This window comes from Brienomyrus brachyistius, chromosome 17 (genome assembly GCF_023856365.1).
Source record: "Brienomyrus brachyistius isolate T26 chromosome 17, BBRACH_0.4, whole genome shotgun sequence".
In the NCBI taxonomy this organism is placed as follows: Eukaryota; Metazoa; Chordata; class Actinopteri; order Osteoglossiformes; family Mormyridae; genus Brienomyrus; species Brienomyrus brachyistius.
In genome coordinates this window covers 7,888,125-7,912,388 of record NC_064549.1, presented here as the reverse complement: position 1 = coordinate 7,912,388, position 24,264 = coordinate 7,888,125, and the positions used below count along the sequence as shown (strand labels likewise).

At 39.2% G+C, this 24,264-nt stretch overlaps 2 protein-coding genes across 4 annotated transcripts; one reads left to right on the top strand and one right to left on the bottom strand.

The window, feature by feature from the left end:
• The first annotated feature begins 519 nt into the window (after window positions 1–519).
• On the top strand, window positions 520–20,109 carry supt5h (SPT5 homolog, DSIF elongation factor subunit). Its single transcript, XM_048980471.1, has 30 exons — window positions 520–678; window positions 1,259–1,340; window positions 1,530–1,695; window positions 1,777–1,842; window positions 2,977–2,988; window positions 5,340–5,409; window positions 5,572–5,640; window positions 5,753–5,818; window positions 5,920–5,950; window positions 6,062–6,130; window positions 6,507–6,758; window positions 6,949–7,038; window positions 7,128–7,198; window positions 7,316–7,421; window positions 7,639–7,732; window positions 8,923–9,059; window positions 10,859–11,014; window positions 11,222–11,368; window positions 11,474–11,620; window positions 12,808–12,933; window positions 13,364–13,448; window positions 14,034–14,138; window positions 14,266–14,368; window positions 15,502–15,629; window positions 16,574–16,679; window positions 17,118–17,276; window positions 17,853–18,021; window positions 18,118–18,321; window positions 18,577–18,672; window positions 19,716–20,109. The coding sequence occupies exons 2-30, from the start codon at window positions 1,260–1,262 to the stop codon at window positions 19,854–19,856; spliced, it is 3,252 nt and encodes a 1,083-aa protein (XP_048836428.1). The 5' UTR covers window positions 520–678; window position 1,259; the 3' UTR covers window positions 19,857–20,109.
• rnaset2l (ribonuclease T2, like) lies at window positions 19,994–24,260 on the bottom strand. 3 transcript variants are annotated; one of them, XM_048980475.1, is made up of 10 exons: window positions 24,111–24,260; window positions 23,673–23,750; window positions 22,734–22,802; window positions 22,312–22,379; window positions 22,097–22,154; window positions 21,553–21,617; window positions 20,984–21,097; window positions 20,777–20,825; window positions 20,605–20,679; window positions 19,994–20,448 (listed from the first exon to the last, which is right to left on the bottom strand). In XM_048980475.1, the coding sequence occupies exons 3-10, from the start codon at window positions 22,764–22,766 to the stop codon at window positions 20,254–20,256; spliced, it is 657 nt and encodes a 218-aa protein (XP_048836432.1). In that variant the 5' UTR covers window positions 22,767–22,802; window positions 23,673–23,750; window positions 24,111–24,260; the 3' UTR covers window positions 19,994–20,253. The 3 variants fall into 3 exon arrangements, with proteins under 3 accessions (XP_048836432.1, XP_048836430.1, XP_048836431.1); XM_048980473.1 differs by having other exon boundaries at window positions 22,745–22,802; XM_048980474.1 differs by having other exon boundaries at window positions 21,032–21,097; window positions 22,745–22,802.
• Window positions 24,261–24,264: the final 4 nt, after the last annotated feature.

Sequence of the window (24,264 nt, the reverse complement as noted above, 5' to 3'; positions counted from 1 at the left end):
AAAAATACTGAGAACTCACACGTACATAAGTATTCACAGCCTTTGCTCAATACTTTGAGGTACAGGTCCATCGTGAATGGGACCTACGAACTGTATCATCGTGGGCGCCGCCTTCAGTGCCACCTACACAGGCCAGCATAGAGAACAGATTTATTGATGGACTTTGGCCACCCTACACAGCTCAGCATGGATAAGACTCATTGAAGGACTTTGTCTTGAATCTTAATCACGGCTCATACCTCCCCATAAGATGGACGCAAGAATTTGCAGGTTTCACAAATGTCAAAGTACATATGTTTTTACCCAAGTTCTTCAACCAGAACTTAAAAATTCTACTTACTCATTGCTTTAGTTATAGAAGAAAATGATACATCATGGAAAACACAGCACACATGCTTTGTGAACGTGGGTTTTAAGTGTTTTTGTTGTGTTTTAATGCAGTAAACTGGATCTCCGCAAACATCAGACAAATATAGCAGCCTTCATATACGTTGATATCCCGGTCTGTCACCAAAAAATGACCTCACTTCCTGTTCAACTTGACTCGAAATCCCGTGAGAACTGAGGTATTCGAGCTCTCGCGATAGTTTGCTTCTGTCGTTGCGCATTGGGAAACAAGAGCGACGACTGGATTAGCCTATACTGTGTATTTTTACAAAAAGTAAAAAGCTACGAAAGGTATGTAATTATGTTTTATCATTCAGACGATCTTCGTATGTTGAATAACAGCATATTAATTCACAAAACACTGAAATATACCACATTATATTTGCATTTGATTTAAGGTAACGGAATTAGCATTGCAGGCCTAGGTACCGCACGCTTAGCATTTAGGAATTGGCTCCTTCCAAGCGGCCGATACGTTTGATTTTGCTGAATTTTGTTTTGATGAATTTATAAAGTATACACTTCTGTAGTTAATGTGTTCCTTGACCTAAGAATCTGTAGAAAGTGTAGCATGCAGGCATGGATCAGCAAGTTTCCCTGCGCTTCGCGACAGTGCACCTTCGTGTGTAACTTAATTTGAAGTATGTTCTGTAGCTTCTCGTTTTAACATTTTCGTTTAGTGTGTATGAGTGTAAGTACAATGTAGAATGTCGTCGTTGCACAGCTGCAGTTAACAGGTGGGAATCTAGGTATTTCAGATCATTTGACTGATACGTCGTTTTTGAATGAGCATATGATTATTAGTACCATTGGTAGTATTGTTATAAGGAGTCGTTAATGCGTGAACGTTTTGCTTGCTCTTGTTAAACAGGATGTCGGATAGCGAGGACAGTGACTTCTCTGACAATCAGAGCGAACGCAGCAGCGAAGCCGAAGAGGTCGATGAAAATGAGGTAATTATCAGATTGTAACTTATTGGGATCATTTAGCATGTATAACATATAGCTTTGGTTTCTGTGTTTTCGTTCAAATTATAGAAATACATTAAATGAAGATGAGAGAAGCAAATGCACAATACACCAAAACATGAACACTGTTACTTAATGTGGCACTGTATTACTTAAGTTGTGTACTTACTGCAGGAGGAAGAGGGGCAAGGCAGCATTGGAGGCAGCGACAAAGGGGAGGAAGACGCAGAAGACATAGAGGAAGATGAGGATGAGTATGATGAAGAGGAGGAGGAGGAGGAGGATGATGATCGGCCCAGGAAGAAACCAAAATATGGAGGCTTTATCTTGGATGAAGCTGGTAAGATTGCTTGTGTGATGTTGACTGTGCTGTGTGAAAATATAATATGTAGTACAAACAAATCTCTCCTCTTATTTTTAGATGTGGATGATGAATACGAAGATGAAGATCCTTGGGAGGATGGTGCTGAAGATATATTGGAGAAAGGTTAGTTCTTAATGGCATAGTAGTCAATTTGTTTCAGAAAAAAGATAACAGGATTTCTATGGATGCAATGCTTAATCCATTACATTAGCGTTAATCTGTGGGGGGTTGTGTAATTGCATTAGTTTACCTTGCAATATAGTCATGCTCAGCTGGTGGTTGAATACAGCAATAAAGTTTTAAAGCTTTGAAAAAGTTATGAAGTCAGTTATGGCAAAGTGAAGCCATTTTTTTGCTTTTAAATTTGCATAAAATCCTGTGAAACTGTATGGAAGTTGATGTTTTTTTTCCTATGCTTATAACTCTTTATTTCTTGTGCATGCCTCCTTCAGTTAACGGTAACACAATTCCCAATATTCTGCTGTTTTATTTTCCCCCGATTATTTTTAGTCTGTGTAATTACAATCATGCTCTAATGCACATTATTAAATATATGTACATTGTGTTTGTGCTTGATTGTTAAAATGTTTTACATTTAAAATGATAGAGCATGAATGGCAGATACATTACAGGGCATTTCTTTTAACTGGTTTGTAGTGAAAATGACCCATTATTTAACGGAGACTACTGTGTTAGGAAGCAGCGTAGTGGTTGTACACTCCTCTTTACTGTTGGGGTACACGGCAGAATGATTCCATTATGGTCTGCCCAGCCTTATTTGGGAGGCAACAGATTTGTAACCTTAATTTTCGATTATTTTGTATTGGACATAAGCTGCTTAATGCTAAGATCCTGAAAATGGTGTTTTTCAGAGTATTTAGTTTGCATTTCTTCCTTGTTGCATCCTTTTCAGTAAAAGTTTGTTGCAGCTGAAAACTTTATCAAATAATCTTCCGGACATTTTGCTAATTTGTTTTGGCATGGGGCGATAACTTGCGACCATATGCCTGAAATAGCCCCCAGATCATTATTTTGTGAGACTGGTTTATTATATATAGCATCGAATGACATATGAAGTCTTAGCTTTTCATGCTTTGATCTTGCATCTGGTCTTTTTTTTCTGTTCATTAACGTGTTTTGTCTGTTATTTGCATCTGCCTGTTCCCTCCATTTTCTGTATATCACTGGCAATATAATTTGCTTCATGCTGTGTACTCTTCCCTTGCCACCTGAACACACCTGCATGGTCCTGAACAGAGGAAGTGGAAGGTAAGTCTGAGTTAATTCACTTTATAACACAAGTGACTGTGTCTCTCTGGATATTGGAACTTTTACAGTTCACAGGTGTCTGGCCTAACCCAGTACCTTATCAGTTTTGTAACTAGCAATGTTTTAATCGAACTACTTTATCTTAACACTAATTATAGTTAAAATCGGTGGTCGGAATTTCTGCATCAGTTGACGAGTACCGATATATTTTTCTCTAGTTTTGCCTATACCGATATCCAGCTAAATGCTGAGACACTCGCTGGTGGTAAACCTTCCTAAGGTTCTCGGTGGAGATTAGTGCAGTGATATTTTTTGTTTGTTTTTTTTTTAATACAGTGAAACCCTTTTTCTACAGTATTTAAATCATAATGATTTTAAAATGTTCCAGGCTGTATAAAACTTTCATGGCCGGTACTGTAAGACCTCCTCTAAATGGTGAATGAGCGACAGAATCCCTCATTTTCCTACAGAAAATGGCTGATCATTCAGTGCAGTAGTCACCATTATTGTAGTAGTTGCGTCTTTAGCTCTGGTGCTACTAACTTTGAATATTGTTAAAATTTAAATGTCAGCCAGCAATATCGACTAGAACTGACACATCAGATTGATGTCTTGATTAACTAATATCAGTCTATACCAAAATTATAACAGATGATATGCCCTCTCTGAGTTTCATATTGTTGTCGTTTAGCTTGTTTGCTTGTCCTGACATAGAATTACTTGGCACATTCTCATTTAGTGAATTGTCTTTATACAACCGGGGGTCCCATAATCTTTCGGTGTGGCTAGTTTGCCATGCAGTTGTTGTATTTGAAAAGGGCGGTAAAATATTACCATGCTTATTGAAATAATCTTTCATGAGGATGAATGATTGGTTGCTGTGGTCTTGCACCTCGACGCTGCCGTATAACCCAGCCATTAATTACATTGTTTTTTTTTTTCTTTATTTGAAAAATCATTGGGTTGTTGTTTCCAAAGGAGATTAAAATAAGAAACAATGCAATAGAATCAAAATTATGTAGTGAAATCTTTAGGTTCTACTTTGATTAGCGTTTTTTGATAATAATAGTAATGTGAACAAAATGGTATGGTGAGTTCTGCTGCAGAGGATATTCAGTTACCAAATTGCAAAGCGAGTCAGTTCACTTCAAATTTTAGCCAAATTCTATTGTAATTCTCTTACTGCTCTCATAAAACTAGCTATATGGTACACATCTTATTCATCCTGTTTACATATTTGACTTATTGGTTTTCAGGGCTGTTCATTTGTTTTTTAATATTTCATTAACATTTTTCCTGTTCATTATAGTTGTTAAAGGTCTCTTGTAAACTAAATTAAAACATGCATGCAGTTTAGTTGGCTGGTCTGAATTAGTGTAATGACTTGGGGAAAATATAAAAGGAAGATGAATTGCCATGAAAATTAGTTGTTTCGTGGGATAGTAGTTTAATATACAGTCATTGCAAAAGGAGGTCTTCTCTGTTTTTAAGTGAAGCTCTTCATAATATATCCCCTCTCTGAATGCACAGCTTGCTTCTGCCAGCTTTTAAACTGCATAATCCAATAATAGTGGTGATACCGTGTTTGAATGATGAGAAACTGCATGCAATTTCTTTCTGAAAGCAGATGGAAATAAACTTGTAGTCTGTATTATTTCTCTTGCTCAAAGGATCTGTTCTCTCTAGTGCTGTATTTTATATGCAGAGCATTAAATGACATTAGTGTCGTTGTCATTACTGAGTTAACTGAAGCTTTGCTGAACTGATATTTTTTTTTAAAAAAGCTGCCGTAATCACTCAGCTGTCAGGTGGTACTGTGAGATTTGTTTTGACCAGTTATGATACTTTTGAGTATTAACAAGTCTGGCCTTTCAGCAAACAGGTCTCATTTCTTCGCAAAGGTTTAAGATGAGCTGTAATTACTACCTGAGGTAGTAAGGCTGTTTTTCGTGGTTTTACGTAGGCTACATCTAAATTCGAATTTAAAATGAATTTTGTGAAAGGTCCTCCACAAGAAATTTGTAATAGTCACTCAACACATTTGTGAAAATCACAAAATAAAAAAAATATAATTCCTATACAAAATAATTTCTAGATTTTGTCAGCACATTTTTCAAGGCCCTGACCTAACAACTGCAACAGTAATAATATTGTTTGTTGTTACTATTAGAACATATTTTTTATAAGATACAGATTTATAAGATGTTGTGGTGTTTCTTTCAAACGTTCTTCAGTTCTGCTTTTTTACCCAAGGTTGCACATTGAAGTTAATAGAAACCCTCCTTTCACACTAGCACTTGGATGATTTCCCATCTCTGTGCCTGAATCTGTGTCTTCGTCTTGTTTGCCAGTGTCGAACCTTGAGCACACGGTTCTGGATGAGGACCACTCTGGATCGCGCCGGCTCCAAAATCTGTGGAGGTGTGTAGATACATGTGTATTATTCTCCTAAACCTCAAATTATTTGTGCAAAAATAAGTGGTGTTCGAATATTCTTGACTCGAGATGGGGGTTTTTCTTTGAGTTAATGTACTAGATGTGTCTCGGTTTCAGGTTTTGTTGTCATCGCATTTCTTGTTGCAGGGACTCTCGAGAGGAGGCACTGGGGGAGTACTACATGAGAAAATATGCAAAGTCCTCTGGAGGTGAACAGTAAGTCTGAAGCTGTTTATGTATCGAATTCAAGGAATAAAAATAGACTTCGCTAACTTTTGTTAATGTGAGTGAAGATCACATGAACCATATCAAAATTGCATTTTTCTAGTTTCTCTGGGGGTTCTGAGGAGCTTTCAGATGACATCACCCAGCAGCAGCTACTCCCTGGAGTCAAGTATGTATGAGTTTATGCAACAACAAAAAAAAAAACTGCAAAAGATTAGGTATTCTGTGGACATGTTAGACAGCTAAATTTGAAACACATTTTTTCTTTAGAGATCCTAATTTATGGACTGTCAAATGTAAGGTATGCCGAACCATTTTATCTTTATGTTTTTTTGTTTTAATGTCAGTATTTTTAAGGTTTAGATATAGTAATATTTCTTAAATGCTCTTACTGATATGTTGTCCTTCGTAGATCGGGGAAGAGAGAGCAACTGCCATCGCTCTAATGAGGAAGTTCATTGCCTACCAGTGTACAGACACAGTATGTCCATATATCCTTTTTATTTTAAATGACACTTTCCAGTACATCTGTTTGTAATCTTAGAATAATAAACTTGGAAAGTGATAGAGGAGGAATTTTAACCCTTTCATTTGTAGCCTCTTATAATGTTGACTTGCAGTCTACCCAAAAAGCATGGTCTTTTTATACATGTACTGTCACTGAGCTGCAATTTAGTGCTCGAAGCATTTTGTGATGCTTGTAAAGTCGTAGTCTTGTAGAAAGCTGTCTGATACTGGAATGGAAATGACTAAAACTTTCCATTCATTTTTTGAGTCCGACTATAAATCCTAGTCTTTTCCTTGAATACGGTGATTTAAGTCTAGTTTGTGTTGTAATTTATATGTCTTTCTTACAGCCACTGCAGATAAAATCTGTTGTAGCACCTGAGCATGTTAAGGGCTACATCTACGTTGAGGCCTATAAGCAAACACATGTAAAGGCTGCAATCGAGGGGGTGGGAAACCTGCGCATGGGCTTCTGGAACCAGCAGATGGTGCCCATCAAGGAAATGACTGATGTCCTCAAGGTGGTCAAAGAGGTCACTAACCTTAAGCCTAAATCCTGGGTGAGGCTCAAACGAGGACTCTACAAGGATGACATTGCTCAGGTATGTATAATTATATATCATTAGCGGTCCCTCTTTATCGTTTAAAATATGAGGAGTCGAAATGCATATGGGAAAATGTGGGTTTGAACATTCAGAAAAGGTGTTTTATATGAATGAAAAAGTTATTTTGTCTAGTGTTCCTGTTTGTGGTCTGGTGCATTCATTGGATTTTGAACTTTTTTGCCATTAGGTGGATTATGTTGAACCAAGTCAAAATACGATATCATTAAAACTGATTCCACGCATAGATCTGGACCGAATCAAGGCACGAATGAGTCTGGTAAGTGAATATGATTTCCCAATCTGAAAATGGGTTGACAGTAACCGTTGCGAACATAAATCAGTCTTGGGTCTCTATAAATTTGACAGAAAGACTGGTTTGCCAAAAGAAAGAAGTTCAAGAGACCCCCACAGAGACTGTTTGATGCTGAGAAAATCAGGTATGATTTCTTTCTAAATATCCTGTCTTTTGACTTGTAAAGGAACTAAGGATTTCCAAACCAAATCATTTTCCAGTTGTTTTGCTATTTGTATTCTCTCATGTCTGGTACTTGCAGGTCACTTGGAGGTGAAGTCAGTCATGATGGAGATTTCATGATATTTGAAGGCAACAGATACAGCCGAAAAGGATTTCTTTTTAAAAGCTTTGCCATGTCCGCTGTAGTAAGTTAGATTGTCATCAGCACTACATCACTGATATGGTACTCTGGAATAGCTCCTTGCTCAGTGTTATGTTCTCCGTAACATTTTGTGCAGCCGTTTAAATCTGAGAAGATGCATTCAACTAGACATAATGGGACTGGTTAAAAACATGACCCGTTACTCTCAATGTTTCAGATGACTCATGGAGATCTCTTGACAAATCATTTTTCTTTTATAGATCATAGAGGGTGTAAAGCCTACATTGTCTGAGCTGGAAAAGTTTGAAGACCAACCAGAAGGGATTGACCTTGAGGTTGTCACAGAGACCACAGGTACCAAAATGGACATAACTGATAGATTTACTGGAAACATCCTGTGGAATTTGGCATTTTTTTATACACTGTACACCAGTCTCAGTCTCAGCCAGGTAGTTACTTTATTAACTTCCATTTTCTGCTGAATTAAGCTTTTTAGTAAAGAACTTGCGTTTTTATGGTCATGTAATCTTAGAATAATAAACTTGGAAAGTGATAGAGGAGGAATTTTAACCCTTTCATTTGTAGCCTCTTATAATGTTGACTTGCAGTCTACCCAAAAAGCATGGTCTTTTTATACACTGGGCGGTATGGCAAAATCTTTTTCCCATGTCAGTCTATGTTAATACTTTTTACTTTTTTTTTTTTTAACCAGTATCTGTCCCGTATTTCTTCAGATTGAACATTGAAACCCTATTCGCTAGTCTTTGTGACTCTAAGCGCTAGCAGCCTGTAGGCTGTGCTAGATGATAATGCGTCAACTGATGAAATCAGTTTTCGGTATTTGGATTTATTTGGCACAGGTTTTCGGCAGCGTTTTGCCAGACTTGGCACCAGTCTGTCGCGTATCAGATTTTAAACTGCAAAACATACTGCTGCCTCACTGGCACCTTTTACCTTGTTTCTCCGCAACATCCTTGTTTCAGAAAGATGTGGCTACTGAGCTGTCGCTTTCTTCACCGACACCAAGTTTTGTCTGAGGGGGTCCTTCTCCCCATGTGGCATGCTCCGCTAACTCGGTCAACTTTTCTGGCCAATTGTTGGGCATAGGTTGTCCATTCTTAAGTCTCCCGTATGATTGGTTGGAATTGTTTCTGAGATGTGATAGGCTGTTGTGTGCTATTAAGCAATGTGCCTTAAGTTTATTGAATTTTCTAATTTTCTGATTTAAAAGTTATATCACCATAATTCAATATTGGTTATATTGCCCAGCCTTGTTGTCATGTGCTTAGTCATTGACTGATTAATTTAGATTTTTTTTCGGTTAAACCAAGCGGTAAATGACAGCACGCAACAATCCAACCACTTGTATGGTTTGAATACAGTGAAGCATGGTCAGAGATGGTGTTTCGGTTGCTCATAATTGTTTTAATTGGGAGTTTTAAAGGACAATATTGTGATGGTATTTTTAATCAAAAGTTTCTCTCAAAATTCAATTCTTGTTGCGCTTGTGTAACCTAAGCATGTACTATGACATCTGCCCACAGGCAAGGAACGGGAACATAATCTGCAGGCTGGCGACAATGTCGAGGTGTGCGAAGGGGAGCTGATTAATTTACAAGGCAAGATCCTCAGCGTAGATGGGAACAAGATCACACTCATGCCCAAACATGAGGACCTCAAGGTATACAGACTCACTCATTTGGAAGAATGGGTTGTAGGACAGTGTTGTAGAAGTGGACCTGCCAGACAAAGCCTAGTTTAACTTTGGAAAATGGCATTTTATTTTTGTAGTAGCAGTGTTTAGTTATATCAAGTTGTTTACAAGTCTTATGGCTGAGGTTGCTGTATATTAGAGGTGGGCAGTCTTATCTGCAAAGGGCCGGTGTGTATGCAGGTTTAGGGGTAACCTTTAGGTCTGCTGTTCACACCCAGGTGTGAGGACTCTTCAGCCAATCAGTGCTCTAATTAGTGACCTAATTCGGAAGCTGCAGCAAAAACCTGCATACCCAGCGACCCTTTCTGGATAAGATTGTCCACCCCAGCTGTATAATCAAGGGTTCACATAACTGATATGCAAGTATGCATTCGCCATGTAAAGCGGAAATTTCCTGTCACATTTTAGCATTTTTACCACAAAAGAAGTACAAATTAGTCACATGAATATTAAAATGCACTGTGGTGTCTTTTTATAGCAGCACAAAAGCACATAAAACGAATTCGCATTTGTGCTGCTATGACAGATTGCCGAGTGTCTCTTTATACAGCGAATGTGTACTTGCGTACCAGGTATGCGCACTCCTATGTATTGGCATTGGTCAGGTGTAGCTACCTGAAGAATGAATATTCTGTAATCATATAATATATTTGAAGTGGTCTGAGTATTTCTGGTTAGTACCTGCCATTAATATATTTTTTCTGTAATGATGTTGGCATCATGGCTTATTTTGTCTCTAAAGTACGGAGCAAAACAAATCCTGGTGTGTTTCACATTTTAGGGACATTGTAACAAAACAAAAAAAAGAACTTCAATGCGGTCTGTCATTTCTGTAATGTGAAAATGTTCCATACAAGTGTTCCAAAAAAGACAAAAATTTTGCAGTAGAAAACTTGGTAACCTTAACATTCATCACTCCTGCTGGATTGCTCTCAATAGTCAGAAACCTGTTGCTTAAACAGTTTTTACTTGGGTACTGCAAACCTGTGTAGTGATACCTACATGATCAAATGACTTCAAAAACAAGGCAAACAAATGGAGAGATTTTTTTTTTTGCAGTCACATTATAAATCCTTCGTTACTGTTATAATAGTGAACATCTGAAGCTGGAATAAAGGCAATTTTTCTGTGTTTATAAACTTGTAACAGAATCAAAATCCCAGTAACGCCTCATAAAACAAAAATATAGACTATGAACAAGAGTCAGTGACCTTTTAAATTGAATAGTTTAATAAACATTGAGTTTGCTTTTGTAAGATTGCAAATCATTGTATCTTTCACATTGTAAAATATTTGTTTTGCTATATAACATGCTGTCCTGGTAACAGCTGGTAAAGGGTTGCAATGTAGTATTGTTTTCAGCGTGTTGTCTAATATGTTTAAGTTTGTGAGGTCTTAATTGCAGGTTAGCACTGGATATAAATGGGTGGTCCAAAGATCATGTTTTTTTTAATCGTCTTTTTTGCCTTCCTTAGTCGTGTGCCTAACTGTCAGGCGGAATACAATATGACTTAAACCATAAAATTTCCTTTTGGTTTTGTACAATCATTATCTTCTGCATGCAGTGACCTTGAACTGAGTAGGATAAAAGTATACTTTAATTGAACTTTGGGTTAAATTTTAAGGCAATTGTCAGGATGGGTCCAAATGGTGGGAGGTCATGCAGACATGGTTATAAATACAGAACAATGTGAAGTAATCTTTTGCCAACTTTTGAGTTTTATAGTTACATTTTTATATTGTGTGTGTGTGTGTGTGTTATATAGGACCCCTTGGAGTTTCCAGCTCATGAGCTAAGGAAGTATTTCAAGATGGGTGACCATGTGAAGGTGATAGCTGGACGTTATGAAGGTGACACGGGGCTCATCGTTCGTGTGGAGGAGAACTTCGTCATACTTTTTTCAGATCTGACCATGCACGAGGTAAGAAGGCTCTTTTCAAAGCTCCCAAATGGCTTGGGAAAGTGTTGTAATTAATCAGATGATTAATTTTTTTTTTGATTTATGATTTGGAAAATGCTGAGCTAAAGTAATGCATGCATTGTTTACCTACAGTTATATGTAATAAATTCCTGTGTGGAATAATCCCTAGCCTAATAGCGTTTTTTTTTTGTAAATGTGCTTGTGCAGTTGAAGGTTCTTCCACGTGACCTTCAGCTCTGCTCAGAAACAGCTTCTGGGGTGGATGCTGGTGGCCAACATGAGTGGGGAGAACTGGTACAACTTGACCCCCAAACTGTGGGAGTCATTGTACGACTGGAAAGGGAGACATTTCAGGTAGTTTTAGCAGATCTGTTGAACATGATCATGGAACCAAAATGTCTGTGGTGTTTGCAGTATTGCTTCAAATGAATGTATGGCTAAGGCGCATGCATATTTCAGGTCCTTAACATGCATGGCAAGGTGCTCACAGTTCGGCATCAGGCTGTGAATCGGCGAAAGGACAACCGCTTTGCTGTGGCTCTTGACTCGGAACAGAACAACATCCATGTGAAGGACATTGTTAAGGTCATTGATGGGCCCCACTCGGTAAGCATAGCTCTTTCATGGACGAATATTGACATGTATGTATTCAATGGGTACAGACCCTTAAAGGAGTCACTATTCATGGGATTGAAGATGTTATGATTACGATGCCTAAACCCATATTCTCTTATATACTGATTTCGGTTTTCTTTGCGGGATTTAAGAGTCAGAAACATTCAGTAAATTATTAAAGTATAAATGACAGTAATTTTAGGAACGCTATGTTGTCTTCTATCTGACGCTTCACTGGTGTCATGATTAAGTCCATCTTGCTGTTCACCCTCTTCCTCCTTTACCTTCAACTTTTCAAAACATTATTGTGCTCTTCAATGCCCTTATACGTCCAAAATAATGAATGCTCTTCATGTGTGTCAATGGAATCCTCTTTTCCTTGCAGTCCAGGGTATTTGTATTAATCTCATCATTGTAAAAAGGCATCGTGTTCTGGTTTTGCCTTCATGTACCAGGAAATACCTTATTCCGAACAATTCTGATCTTAGTACTTAGCATATTTGATGATGATCAAAACCCTTTATTGCTGTTGCAGTACACCATGTCACTAGTCACAAGTACCAGTGAAAAAACTGGCCATCAACCCGACCATACATATACACAAACATCACAGTAGGGGGTAGACAGGCCAGGAAGACGGGGGCAAACAGAGAGAAGGAAAAAGAAACAGAATAACATGAGGAGAGAGGAGGAGAATAAAAAAACAGCCCCCAGACTGTACTCCAGTAGGGGGTACATTGTACTGCCGCCTTGATCTTCTGTTAAATGTTTCAAAAGCCGTTGGCTTCACCACCAGCACTACAGTTTCATCTTCTCCCTTTTGGTTATAAACATTTAGCCATAGGCTCATCCTTTAACATTTCATCTTCCACATCTTCGTTTTCTGGTGTCTTTAATTTATCGAAAGTCTTGAGCCTGTTGTACTCATCGGTCCAGCTGCTCCTTTTGCGTTTTGTAAACGGTAAACAGTAGTGTGGTGTGTAATGTTTTCTTACTGTCTTGCATTCATTTTGTCCATATTCAGCCCTAATTGTGGATTCATTCCATTATAAAGATTAACTCCATTTTTGGTTCTGAATTTTAGGTGATTTTAGGTTATTGAATGTCTTGCGTGATAATTGTAAAGACTTCTGCGGCAAAAAAAAAATTAATAACGAAAGTGAGGTTTTGTCTCATAGGGGCGGGAAGGAGAAATCCGTCATTTGTTCAGAGGGTTTGCTTTCCTGCACTGTAAGAAGCTGGTGGAAAACGGCGGCATGTTTGTCTGCAAGACTCGACACTTGGTCCTGGCTGGCGGGTCTAAGGTGAATGTTCGTCTCTGCAGCTATGCAGGATTTTGCCTTGTAATAAATAATTTGGCTTTTATTATTGTCGGCCAGTTTGGAATTTCTTTTTTTTTTATTATTATTATTATTATTATTAACTGTGTTTAGACACAGCCTATAAAGTATTCATTGGGAACAGCTCCGCAAAGGTTATAAAAGATGAATTAGCTGTGATTTTACAACATGGCTGCCTAGTGTTGTGCGTGGAAAAATGCACGTCTGTTTTGCTTTTATTTTAGAGTCAAACCCCTTTCGCACATGCTGGTGTTTTGAAGCTTAAGTGCTTCTTTCCCGTTCTTTAATTTCATTATAACTTTCCTATTGCAAGCCTGTGCGTTTCCCAGGGGGAAGGGCCTCTAGACTGCTGCCAGCCATCAGTTAAAGCAAAAGATGTTCTTTGTCTCTTCAGCCCAGAGACGTTACCAATTTCACAGTGGGCGGATTTGCGCCCATGAGCCCGCGAATCAGCAGTCCAATGCATCCAGGAGGTGGCGGTGAGTAGATGCCACATGGCACATTGTGAAATGTACTGCACACAAAGTATGCAAATACTTTGCAAATACATTATGTGCATACATCGAACTAATGGTATAAGTCAGTGCTTGCCTACCAGTTAATTGTGATCAACAGGTCGATCTTTCAGACATCCCTAGTCGTTCGTAACACACTGTCACTGTAACGCTACTGCATGACTTGGCGTGATTCGGTGCATTTGTTAGGTTGCTGGCTAACTTTATTAGCCTACAGAGGTTGCATTAGTATTTTTTTTTTCTTGGACTCCATTCACCACTCAAAAATTGTGCAGACATCACACCTCTCCCAGAAGTCTTCTGCAAATTGACAGCAGCTTCCTGAAACCCCTGAATAACGTGCAGTGCGCAGTCTTTCAAAACGTGCAACGGTCAGAACCGTTATTCTTCACGCTGTCTGTTTTTCTTTTTATGGATTGTAAGATAAAATGCGGTTGGTCCAAAGCTGTTATAACATTTAGTGTTTAAGATGTTACACACAGTGGGTGTGACTTGAATATCGAGCCCTGTGATTGGTCGTGATGCCTTGGTAATGGTCCTTCGCTTCAGGCCAACAGCAAAGAGGTGGAGGTGGAGGCATGGGCCGTGGGCGCGGTAGGAGGGACAATGACCTGATTGGGCAGACGGTCCGGATTTCACAGGGACCCTACAAAGGTTGGTGATGCAGTCAGTCCTGATGGGACGATATGAACTATGAATCTGTTTTTCGATTTGAAACCATCATAAATGACACGTCATGTTCACTAAATGAGCGCTTGTGACCTAACACTTCGTATCGCAGGTTACATTGGAGTAGTAAAGGATGCCACCGAATCCACAGCTCGTGTGGAACTACATTCTACTTGCCAGACAATCTCTGTGGACCGCCAGCGCCTCACAACAGTGTAAGTCTTGACGGCAGTTTTCTATTGAGAATTAGGCTGTATACTTGAGTACCTTTGTGCCCTTTATGTCTGTTTGGCTAATGCTTGCTATCTGTACATGTGACAAGTAGAGCGTGTAGCTCTTACCTGCCTGGGCTATACTTTTATTTCATTTCATTTGTCCTTTGTTTTACCTGGTAAGGTTCCTTTGAGATACAGTATCTCTTCTTCCAGGAAGTCCTGGACAAGATGGCAGCAAATAAGAAACACACGACAAAAGTTTCATATACATACACACAGAGATGATTAATATGAACACAATGTAAAACGCATACAAATACTCACTCTCCAGAAATACAAAGAGTAAAATAAATGTATATGAAACAATGACACTTCTTTAAGCTCTGAGTTTAACAGATTTTTAAACACATTCAGAGAAGGCAAGGAGTCTAAATTCAACATATTTTGTAAAATATTCCACTCGTCGTGCATCAGAACAAAAGCCGGATTTGCTCAGTTCTGTGCCGGCGGTATGAGGCTGAAGAAGAAGCTTAACTGACGAACTTAAGTCTGACGAAACATTCCAGCAATAAATATCTCTGAACATACATGCACCGGATTCTCCATGTTTAATTATGTTCAGATACGATAAGATGCCTTTTATTGTCCCTACGGTGCCTCCACACATAACAAATATCAGTAAATGATAGAATAGCAACGCTGCAAATTAAAGTAGTAGTAAGAATATATTATACAAATATAAAAAGTATATTTCTGTGCTTATGTGTGTACTGTAAATAGAATGTATACCGTAATCAAAATAACAGCTGAGATACTGCACACAGGGATATTGCACAAAACTCAAAGGCCTGAGTTACTGTTAATATAAAAGGAAATGTACAAAAGTGCGAATGAGAAATAAACAGATATAAATAAGAAAGTGAAAGCCAGAGCAGGGTTCTTTAGACACAATTGTAAGTATTTTGTTGATGGTCAAATGGGCCCCAAAACAGACAGTGTCATTGTTTCATTAACACTATTTTTAAGTCTGTTTATCCATGATATGATTGACCTTAAACGTCTACTAGAAGGCAGCGGGTGAAGCAGATGATGTCCATGAACCTTTAAATTCAGGATGTCCTCTTTATTGATAGGGGTGCCAAGCGTCATGGAGGAATGACCTCTACACATGGAAGAACACCGATGTATGGATCTCAAACCCCCATGTATGGGACTGGTTCCCGGACTCCGATGTATGGGTCACAGACGCCTCTTCATGACGGTGAGAGATTCATTAATCAAACGTACATTTGACCCTTCAGTGTTTCCCCTAGGTTTACAGCTTTGGGGGGAGGGGGGGGGCAGACTGACACCAACAGGATTCATGGTATTCATATGTTTTCTTTTAACCAATATCAATATAACAACTGAACTAAACAAAAGTTTTTCAGCAAACGTTTTTTTTTTTTTTAAAAAGCAGATATTTTTGTCTGCTTTTCAGGTGGTTGACATGGCATATTTTCCGACGCGCTCCCTGTCCGCTGGGGGGAGTGTGCTCACTTGTGTGGGCGCGCGCGTATCGGGGCGGAACTCCGCCACGCGCGATACAGAGAGCAGAGGAGGATTGTAAACGCGTGACCGTGTAGAGACAAAAACGTCAAGCTGTTATGTAAATAAGATAAATAACATGAGGCTATTTAGTTCCTCTGAAAGGACAATGTATAGACCTGTTCTATAGGAAAGGTAGCCTTAAATGACTTGTGTTGTGATCTAGTGCTGTATAGAAGATTAAATTAAATTAACTTGACCTTCAAGGGAGGGGCGGGAGGTGCCTTTGGGGGGGTAGGGAAAACACTGTGCTTGTGCATGTTTTAGGAGTTTTTGGGTATTTTGTGAAAGCAACTCTTAAATGCATAAAATCCATGTGCTGTGCTGGTTTGGTGCTAAGCATGTTTATGGCATCCTCTCTCGTGATCTCTCGCAGTGATCTCGCAGTTATCTCGCAGTGATCTTTGTATCTCAGTCTTCTTGTATCTTTAAGCTTCGCTCTGCTGCACTCGAGGTTTTTCCCGATGGTGAGAGGCCTGCTTCCCGAACCCCCATAGTGTGAAAGGGTCTACTGTGGTTCACATTTAATACATTGAGCTTAATAAATGAGCTAATTCAGTTTTCCTGCGAGTAGGCAGCAGTGTTATTTATTTTGATGAGCCCCTCCCTTCATAACAGGAAGCCGCACACCTCACTATGGCTCTCAGACCCCATTGCATGATGGGAGTCGTACACCAGGACAGAGTGGAGCCTGGGACCCCAACAACCCAAATACCCCTTCACGGTAAGGGTGGACTATATAAAATAATTCTGCTTGATTATTTACCTCTCTAATTGTAAAGAATAGTGGGCTAATCAAATCCTTTAGTCAATTTGTAGCTAAATAAAGTGTCGTATTTTAAACAAATCTGAAGAGCTGCAAGCAATTGTTTTAGTACCCTGAGTTGCTATTCACCATAATTGCATTTATATGGAATGTTTTAAGACATGAGATCCATCAGAATAATATAGACATATTGTTTTTGAAGAAAAATCCCATGACGTTTCACAATGCATATCGCCCTAACATTTTGGATTTTGGCATTAAATGAATGTTTAAAGGGTTAGGTATCAGCAAATGACATGGCCCGTCTTTTGTGTGAAGACATTGTACTTGTCTGACATTTGTGTCATTTGGCTTGACTTTCCTTGTTATTCCTTGCCTGAAATCCTCTCATCGCAGCCCTGATGATGATTTTGAGTTCGGTTATGATGACGAGCCTTCAACGTCTCCGCAAGGCTACGGTGGGACACCTAACCCCCAAACCCCCGGGTACCCAGAAGTGCCATCCCCACAGGTCAACCCACAGTACAACCCTCAAACGCCTGGCACTCCGGCCATGTGAGTAACTTCTTAGCTGTTAAGATGTCACTCTTGTTTGTGCTTAATGGGGCCCTATTATGCTCATTTTCTCTGTTCATAACTTTATTTTTGGGGTCTACTAGAATAGATCAGTTGTTTTGTTCCAAAAACACACTGTACGTCTCTGTCCCCTGTGTCTATAACTGCTTGAAACACTCCGTTAAAGCTTTAGGCCCCACCCCAAAGAGCCCAGTGTGCTCTGATTGGCCAGCTTGCCTGATTGGCCAGTTTGCCCTACATGTTCCACCCCTGTCCTGCAGTCTGCTGGCAAATCCTGGCAGATAGGTGGCCAATAAGGAATTTGTTATGAGGTGACCTCACCAGGCCATGGAAGCAATGGCTGGGATTTCAACTGTGTGTTTCAGGCAGATTAGAGAAGAGTGGTTTCTGTGGTGATTGTTACTCCCTTTGATGTGTACTTTGGGCCTTAAGACTTTGCAAGCCATTTACATGCATATAAAGCAATAAAATACTCTAAAGGACAGGGAACGACTTGAAAAGTTGTTTGTAGACTGCTTTGTTTAATCCTCAGACTTCTCACTGCTTGCATTTCAGGTACAATACCGACCAGTACTCTCCTTATGCAGCTCCCTCACCGCAAGGTTCCTACCAGCCCAGCCCCAGTCCCCAGAGTTATCACCAGGTGGCCCCTAGTCCTGTGGGCTATCAAAACACACACTCCCCTGCTAGCTACCACCCTACCCCTTCACCTATGGCCTACCAGGTAAGAGATATTTTACTCTCGAGGGGGTGAGACTTTAAACTGAATTACCTAAGAATGTTTATATTTCTTTCCTCAAAATGCCTTTCCCTGCTTTAGGCTAGTCCAAGCCCCAGTCCAGTAGGCTACAGCCCTATGACTCCAGGTGCCCCTTCCCCTGGTGGGTATAATCCCCACACACCAGGATCCAATATTGACCAGACGTCATGTGACTGGGTTACTACGGACATCGTGGTTAGGGTCAAGGATACATTCCTCGACGGACAGGTTATCAACCAGACAGGCGTCATCCGAAGCGTCACGGTCAGTTCTGCAACTAATGTTTTATATTTGCATTTTGAATTTAACAGGTTTCCATTGTCAAAGAATATCTACTTTGCTTAATTGTTTATAAACTGGAGCTGCAAGATTCAAACTCTACCCACTGAGCTGATATTCTTTTTATTTTTTAATGCATAATGTGTCTTAGTAAACACTTTTTTGCAAGTTGCTGTACTGTGTAGTACCCCTGTCCTGAATATCACTTTGTTTGTCTGTCTGTTTGTGTTTGACTCATAGGGAGGGATGTGCTCTGTCTTCCTCCAAGACACAGAGAAAGTAGTTAGTATATCCAGTGAACATCTGGAGCCAGTAACACCTACCAAGAACAACAAGGTATGCATTTTTCAAGTTATCAGTATAGCAACATTTTTTAAAGAGATGCTGCAAATTTGAGTACTTTATGCAAATGAATTTGCTTGGCAGTTTCAGTGATCATTTTACATTACACCATGGTTTCAGTGCTTTCCCTTTTCCATTGATTTTCTGTCAAATACTGGTACCAAACCAGCTGGGGTACTTTTTCGGTACTTTGGGCTGGGATTGCAAACGTGTTCATTTTCAATTTGCTTATGCAAATAGCCTGCCTCTAAACACGGTACAACCGCTATCTTGAAAAATGTTAATGGGTTACAGTTAACGATAAACAAAGAAAAAAAAGTCATAATGGATCCATGGACAAATGACTTAAGCTTCTATTGTAATCCAGAAGAAGATATGGATGGCATGACAAGAAAGAAAGTATTTGCTATAACATGCCAGGGCTACACTATTTTGGTAATAAATCAAATATCGCAATGTGGTTTTGTTGTAATAAATATTGAGATATTTATAGAGCGGAAAAGCAAGTTCAAAATACATTTCTCTCAGAGCTGTCTAAGAATGATATAAACAGCCAGGATGAAATAATGATGATTATCTCAGACAGCGTATGCAGAGCTCATGCAAAAGCGGTAATCTGGTTTTTAGAATGTATACTAGATAATCTTGAAAAGGAAGTCATTTAAATTGCAGCCCTTGGTAAGTCTTGTTTCCTATGCCACGGTTAAAATGTGTAAGTGAAACTAAAACACCCCATGTTATAAGAAGAATAATTTGAGAATTTTAGGAAATGGTTCATATTCAGATATCTAAATTTGAATGAAGTAGTTGGTGTCCAACATATGAACTTCAGACTTAGGCACAAATTTGCTTGACCACCTTTCCACTGAGAGTCTTGTTCCAAGTATGCATAGTGTGTGGTTTGGTACTGTTGAATACATCACCACAAGCAGCAGAGTGCCGGAGGCTTCAGATATCTCTGCTCTTTGTTTTTGATTCACCCTATGACTTTGATTTGGTAGGACAGAAATAAGTTTCCAATTAATTTTGTTTCGCAGGTGAAGGTCATACTTGGTGAGGACCGGGAGGCAACTGGTGTGCTTCTGAGTATTGATGGAGAGGATGGTATTGTACGAATGGAACTGGATGAGCAACTCAAAATTCTGAATCTTCGTTTCCTGGGGAAAATGGAAGTTTAAGTGAAACTCTTCACACTGAGCAACTGCAACCTACCACAGCACTTGCTGACACAACCAACATCGTGTAACTTTGTCCTGCTGTCAAGTCATTTAATTTTTCTTGTTTGCAGTATAAATAACAGCGGCATAGCCTGAAACATAGTTTAATTTTTTTTATTGTGTTGAACCGTAAAATGTCCCACCCCTGGGCCCTCTGTTTTTAGAGCCGACTATTTTCAGTGTGAAATTCCATGCCAATAAATAGTCAAATGCATCAGTTTTCAGTGGGATTTATTTCTACACACTATCAGTAGAGAGTTTTTATATTTGAACTAAAAACAGCATTAATGAACAGTAAAATGTTGGAATATCTCAGTCACATTCAACTGAATATCTGAACTTTGTGCGTGGCGTGCATTCAGGCACATGGATGATACGGATCTTCGTGCTTGATGGGAAAATAGAAGATGGGAGAGTTTGTGGGACAAGGACGTAAAGGAGATTTGACCAAGGGTGGGGAAGAGATTACGAAGCCCTCCTGGTCTTTCTGGTGACATCCCAGTGTGAAATTCTGGTAAAGGGGTATCTTCACTTGGACCAAAACTTCTCGCTCCTGAATCAGAGAAAATTCATGGGTGGGTACACAGCACGAATAAACACGCTTTCTTTTTGTGACTGCGAGCCCTCTACCTCACTCGCTATAAAAATGGTGCCGGGAAAATCGGTCAAGGCCACTTTTAATAACTCGGTACAGGTGCCTCCCACTTACTTCGTCATCTCTCACACACTGGATCTCATGCAGATCGCTCAGAATCGGAGCCAGTGCCTTACGGAAGTCATCGCTCTGAAGGAGAATTGAAACCCTGGTGACTACTTAAGTCCATCCTGCTTTTTGTGTTTGCTAGCATTTTTTTTTTTTCTTTCCGAAATGGGAAGATTACCTTGTAAGAGTTAATGCAGGAAGGTTCGATACCTGAATTCTTCAAGATTCTGGAGAGAAAATAAGTACGTTTTATGTTTATATTCTCAGTAGTCTGTCATTTATTAGAACTTTGAGTATGCCCTGGCATTTGCTGCGGTACGTCATAGTTCTCGCAGAAAAATATAAATGACAGTGTTGAAGACATGTGTTTGGATTGGTGTCTTACTCATCAATGTTGAAATGTCTGCGCAGCTTGAGTGATGTCTGAAAGTACCGTGTCGGGGAGTTCATGCCTTCCTTGCAGGCTGCGCAGGAACCGTGTTTGATCCATTCATTTCTCCTGCACATAATCACATATATAAAATTGTGCTATATTTGTGTATGTATTTCTTTGCATTCATATCAAGTAAAGCAGTTTGGAACCACTTACGCCACATAATGATCGTTTCATGTCTTTCTGAAGCAAACATCTTTCTCAATGACCCACTTCGAGAACTACTTTGATCCATATCCGCAGCTCGTGATCGTAAGTGAGATTGCGGATTTTGATTCCCCAGTAAACTGTATCCCTTATCTGATGACTGTGGCCACCAAACTGATCTGCCTGTTAATTTTACGTTTACTTTTGCTGGCACTTGTTGACAGGGTCCTTCACACTCGGCATGAAATGAGTGCCGAACGTAGTGATCTAATGACGCCAAAGACACTGCCTACAGTGGGACTCGCGTATCCTTGGTTTCAGTCATCGACATTGTCTGCTTGGACTGGTCATGTGACTACAACGAGAGATCTTACCAAAACGTGAAGTTTCTTCCCTTGATCAGTGATGGCCATAGCTGGGAGAGTTCAGGCTCGAGTTCCTAAATTCAAGTATATAAAAAAAATGTAAAACTGCTGTCATGCAGAAAACATCCAAATAGAGTTTATTGCCAAGTACGTTCACACGTACAAGGAATTTGCTTTGGTGGTTGGTGCCAGACATTGAGAGATAAAGTTGGGTTTATATACATACATGGGGGTGTATACAGGTACTAATGTAAATAGATAGAAGAATGTGAAATATGATATGGAGGCGGAACTAAGAGAAATATATACATATTTAAGAGAGTGTGTCTATATCTGTATGTGCATCATGAACAAATCGGCTGCTTCTAAATGCCTTTCTTCATTTAGTTTTTATTCTCTATTGAAAACAGATATCTTGGGGAAATGCAGTTACCAGCAATATACTGGTTAAATATTCATTTAGTGATAAAACAGAAAAATAGCATGTAAATAGCAGAAGATGAGAACTTGAGTTTTTTTTGTCCGGCGTATGTTGCTGTGGTGCATTTCTCACCTCAAGATCGGAGTTGAAAATGGGCCAACATTCGCAACATTTGTCAACGTGCATCGGCCTCAATCAGAAAGGAAGGAAAGTTACACGTGGAAGATTGAGAAAATATTTTTCATCTTGAAGTAATTAAGATAAAGAATATTAAAGTGACTTTTATGAAGCCAAAAAAAATCTAAATATGCATAATTCTGACTAAAAGATGACTAGAAATCCCTTACCATAACCCATGGATGGTCCAGTTCTGAACATGTTGTGGCACCACACAGCCTGGGATGTCCTTCACGCTCTTGAAAGGCGAACGGTTCTTCAGTCATTTTTAGAAATGTCCAGCACTTACACAGAAAACCTGCTTCTGTTGTTCCATAAGGTCAAATTCAGAAAGCTAGTTTGTTGCTCAGATTTTATGTTTATGTGATATTTCTGTTTCTAGGCAAACTTCCTCATAACATGCTTATGATAATTCAAAATCTAGGGAAACATTTCAACATAGAATTTCATTTAGACCTAAAAAAACTGCATGATCACAGGAACAATCACCTGGCCTATCGCGGCATGCATTTCGCTTAAGGCAACCATAAGATTAATATGTTTACACTAATCGTGGTGTTTTCGTGTTGTGCCCCAGGTCCGGGAAATAAACCTTTCTCTCACCACACAGAAGGTTCCTGGCCATTGCAGAGCTAGGTTCATGCACTCCCACCTGCACAGCCTTCCGATGAAAGAAAAAAAAAAAAACCACAGCTGCATTCCTTCATCTGCCATCTTTGCATAACATTTTATCCATCTTTGAGTTGCTTATTGAGTACGAGGTTGCCAGGGAAGGGGGCATGAAGTCTGTTTTAGTATAGATAACATCCAAGCTTGTAGAGTAAGTTATGTAGATTCAAAGTGAAGACAAAACATTTCCCAGTGCTAGAGAACACACTGGACTGGCTAAAGTACCAATGTGCTAAATTTAGTTTTGCTCAAATGCAGTTTTGCTTGGTGTTTTGTAACACTAAATAGGTGTGTGTGTGTGTCTGTGTGTGTCTTTGTGTGTTTGTGTGTGTAGATTGTCTTTATATTGCATCGTGGGGACCAAATGTGCCCCACAATGTAATAATAACCTGTCATTCTGATGTCTTGGGTACCATTTTCAGGTCCCCACAAAGATCTGTGAATGCAAGACTAAAAATATTTTGTTTGGTTAAGGTTAGAGCTGGGTAACGGTTAAGGTCGTCATGTTGGGATTGGAGATTTCTCCACAGAAATGAATGGAGAGTCCCCACAAAGATATAATTTGAAACCTGTGTGCTTGTGTGCATACCTCAACCTCCCCTGCCCCCGGTGAGCAAATTTTACCGATGGGGACTCCTTCCTAGTCCAGTACCTCACAAAGTCTCCACATAGCACAGCCATGACATATTTTTTGCATCTGGTCCTAGCCTTGAAACTCATTTACTGGGAATGCACCTTCAACTTATATTATTATGACATCAAACATGTAAGTAATTGCCATAGAAATAATACTCTCTATTTGTTACTTCAGTGATACATCTTCTCATTGTCTTTCTATAGCAAATTCAGTGAATATTCTTACTGTTTCTCCTTTGAGATAAACATGCTGGCAGGGGCACCGAGAAGAATCAATAGGAGTATACTGGTAGTCATGTCAGGACTGTGGATATCAAAAAATAATACATAAGATTTTGGGTAAAATACTATATTACCACGTATTCTTTCTTTAAGATACTATGGCACAAACAGACATTCAAATCAAGAAGCCAGATTTATGCACACAAACATTTACACAGATATAATCACTCAGTCTGATGACAAGATAATGTTTTAGCAAAACAAACAGAAGTACACACTGACTTTAAATGAGAGGACAATGAGATAAATTAGCTTTTTAATTGATTATGATGCCTGCAAAAGCATGTTTGGCCATGTCAGTAAGTATATCTTTACGCTAATCCTTTATTTCTAATTTCATCGCAGAGTTTCAGCACAAGAACATGAATGACTCATAACTTACCGTCTAAATTTGCACAGGCTCAGAGAATCTGTTTATTAATCCTGTATATCATGCAGGTCATTAAATAGTGATCAAGTTCACACTGTAACTAAAAGATTAAAAAATCACAGTTCCCTTTTCACCAAATAAATATTGTTTCTACTGGGAAGTGAAA

What these genes read in the sequence shown, in the direction of transcription:
- supt5h (XM_048980471.1), top strand. Translation starts at nt 1,260, where the DNA reads ATGTCGGATAGCGAGGACAGTGACTTCTCTGACAATCAGAGCGAACGC. An exon ending in TGGAAAGGGAGACATTTCAG is followed by an intron (nt 11,369 to 11,473) that starts GTAGTTTTAGCA and finishes TGCATATTTCAG; the next exon opens with GTCCTTAACATGCATGGCAA. An exon ending in AATGCATCCAGGAGGTGGCG is followed by an intron (nt 13,449 to 14,033) that starts GTGAGTAGATGC and finishes CCTTCGCTTCAG; the next exon opens with GCCAACAGCAAAGAGGTGGA.
- rnaset2l (XM_048980473.1), bottom strand. Translation starts at nt 23,743, where the DNA reads ATGACTACCAGTATACTCCTATTGATTCTTCTCGGTGCCCCTGCCAGC. An exon ending in TTTATCTCAAAGGAGAAACA is followed by an intron (nt 22,803 to 23,672) that starts GTAAGAATATTC and finishes TTTCATCGGAAG; the next exon opens with GCTGTGCAGGTGGGAGTGCA. An exon ending in AGTGTGTGAGAGATGACGAA is followed by an intron (nt 20,449 to 20,604) that starts GTAAGTGGGAGG and finishes TCTCTGATTCAG; the next exon opens with GAGCGAGAAGTTTTGGTCCA.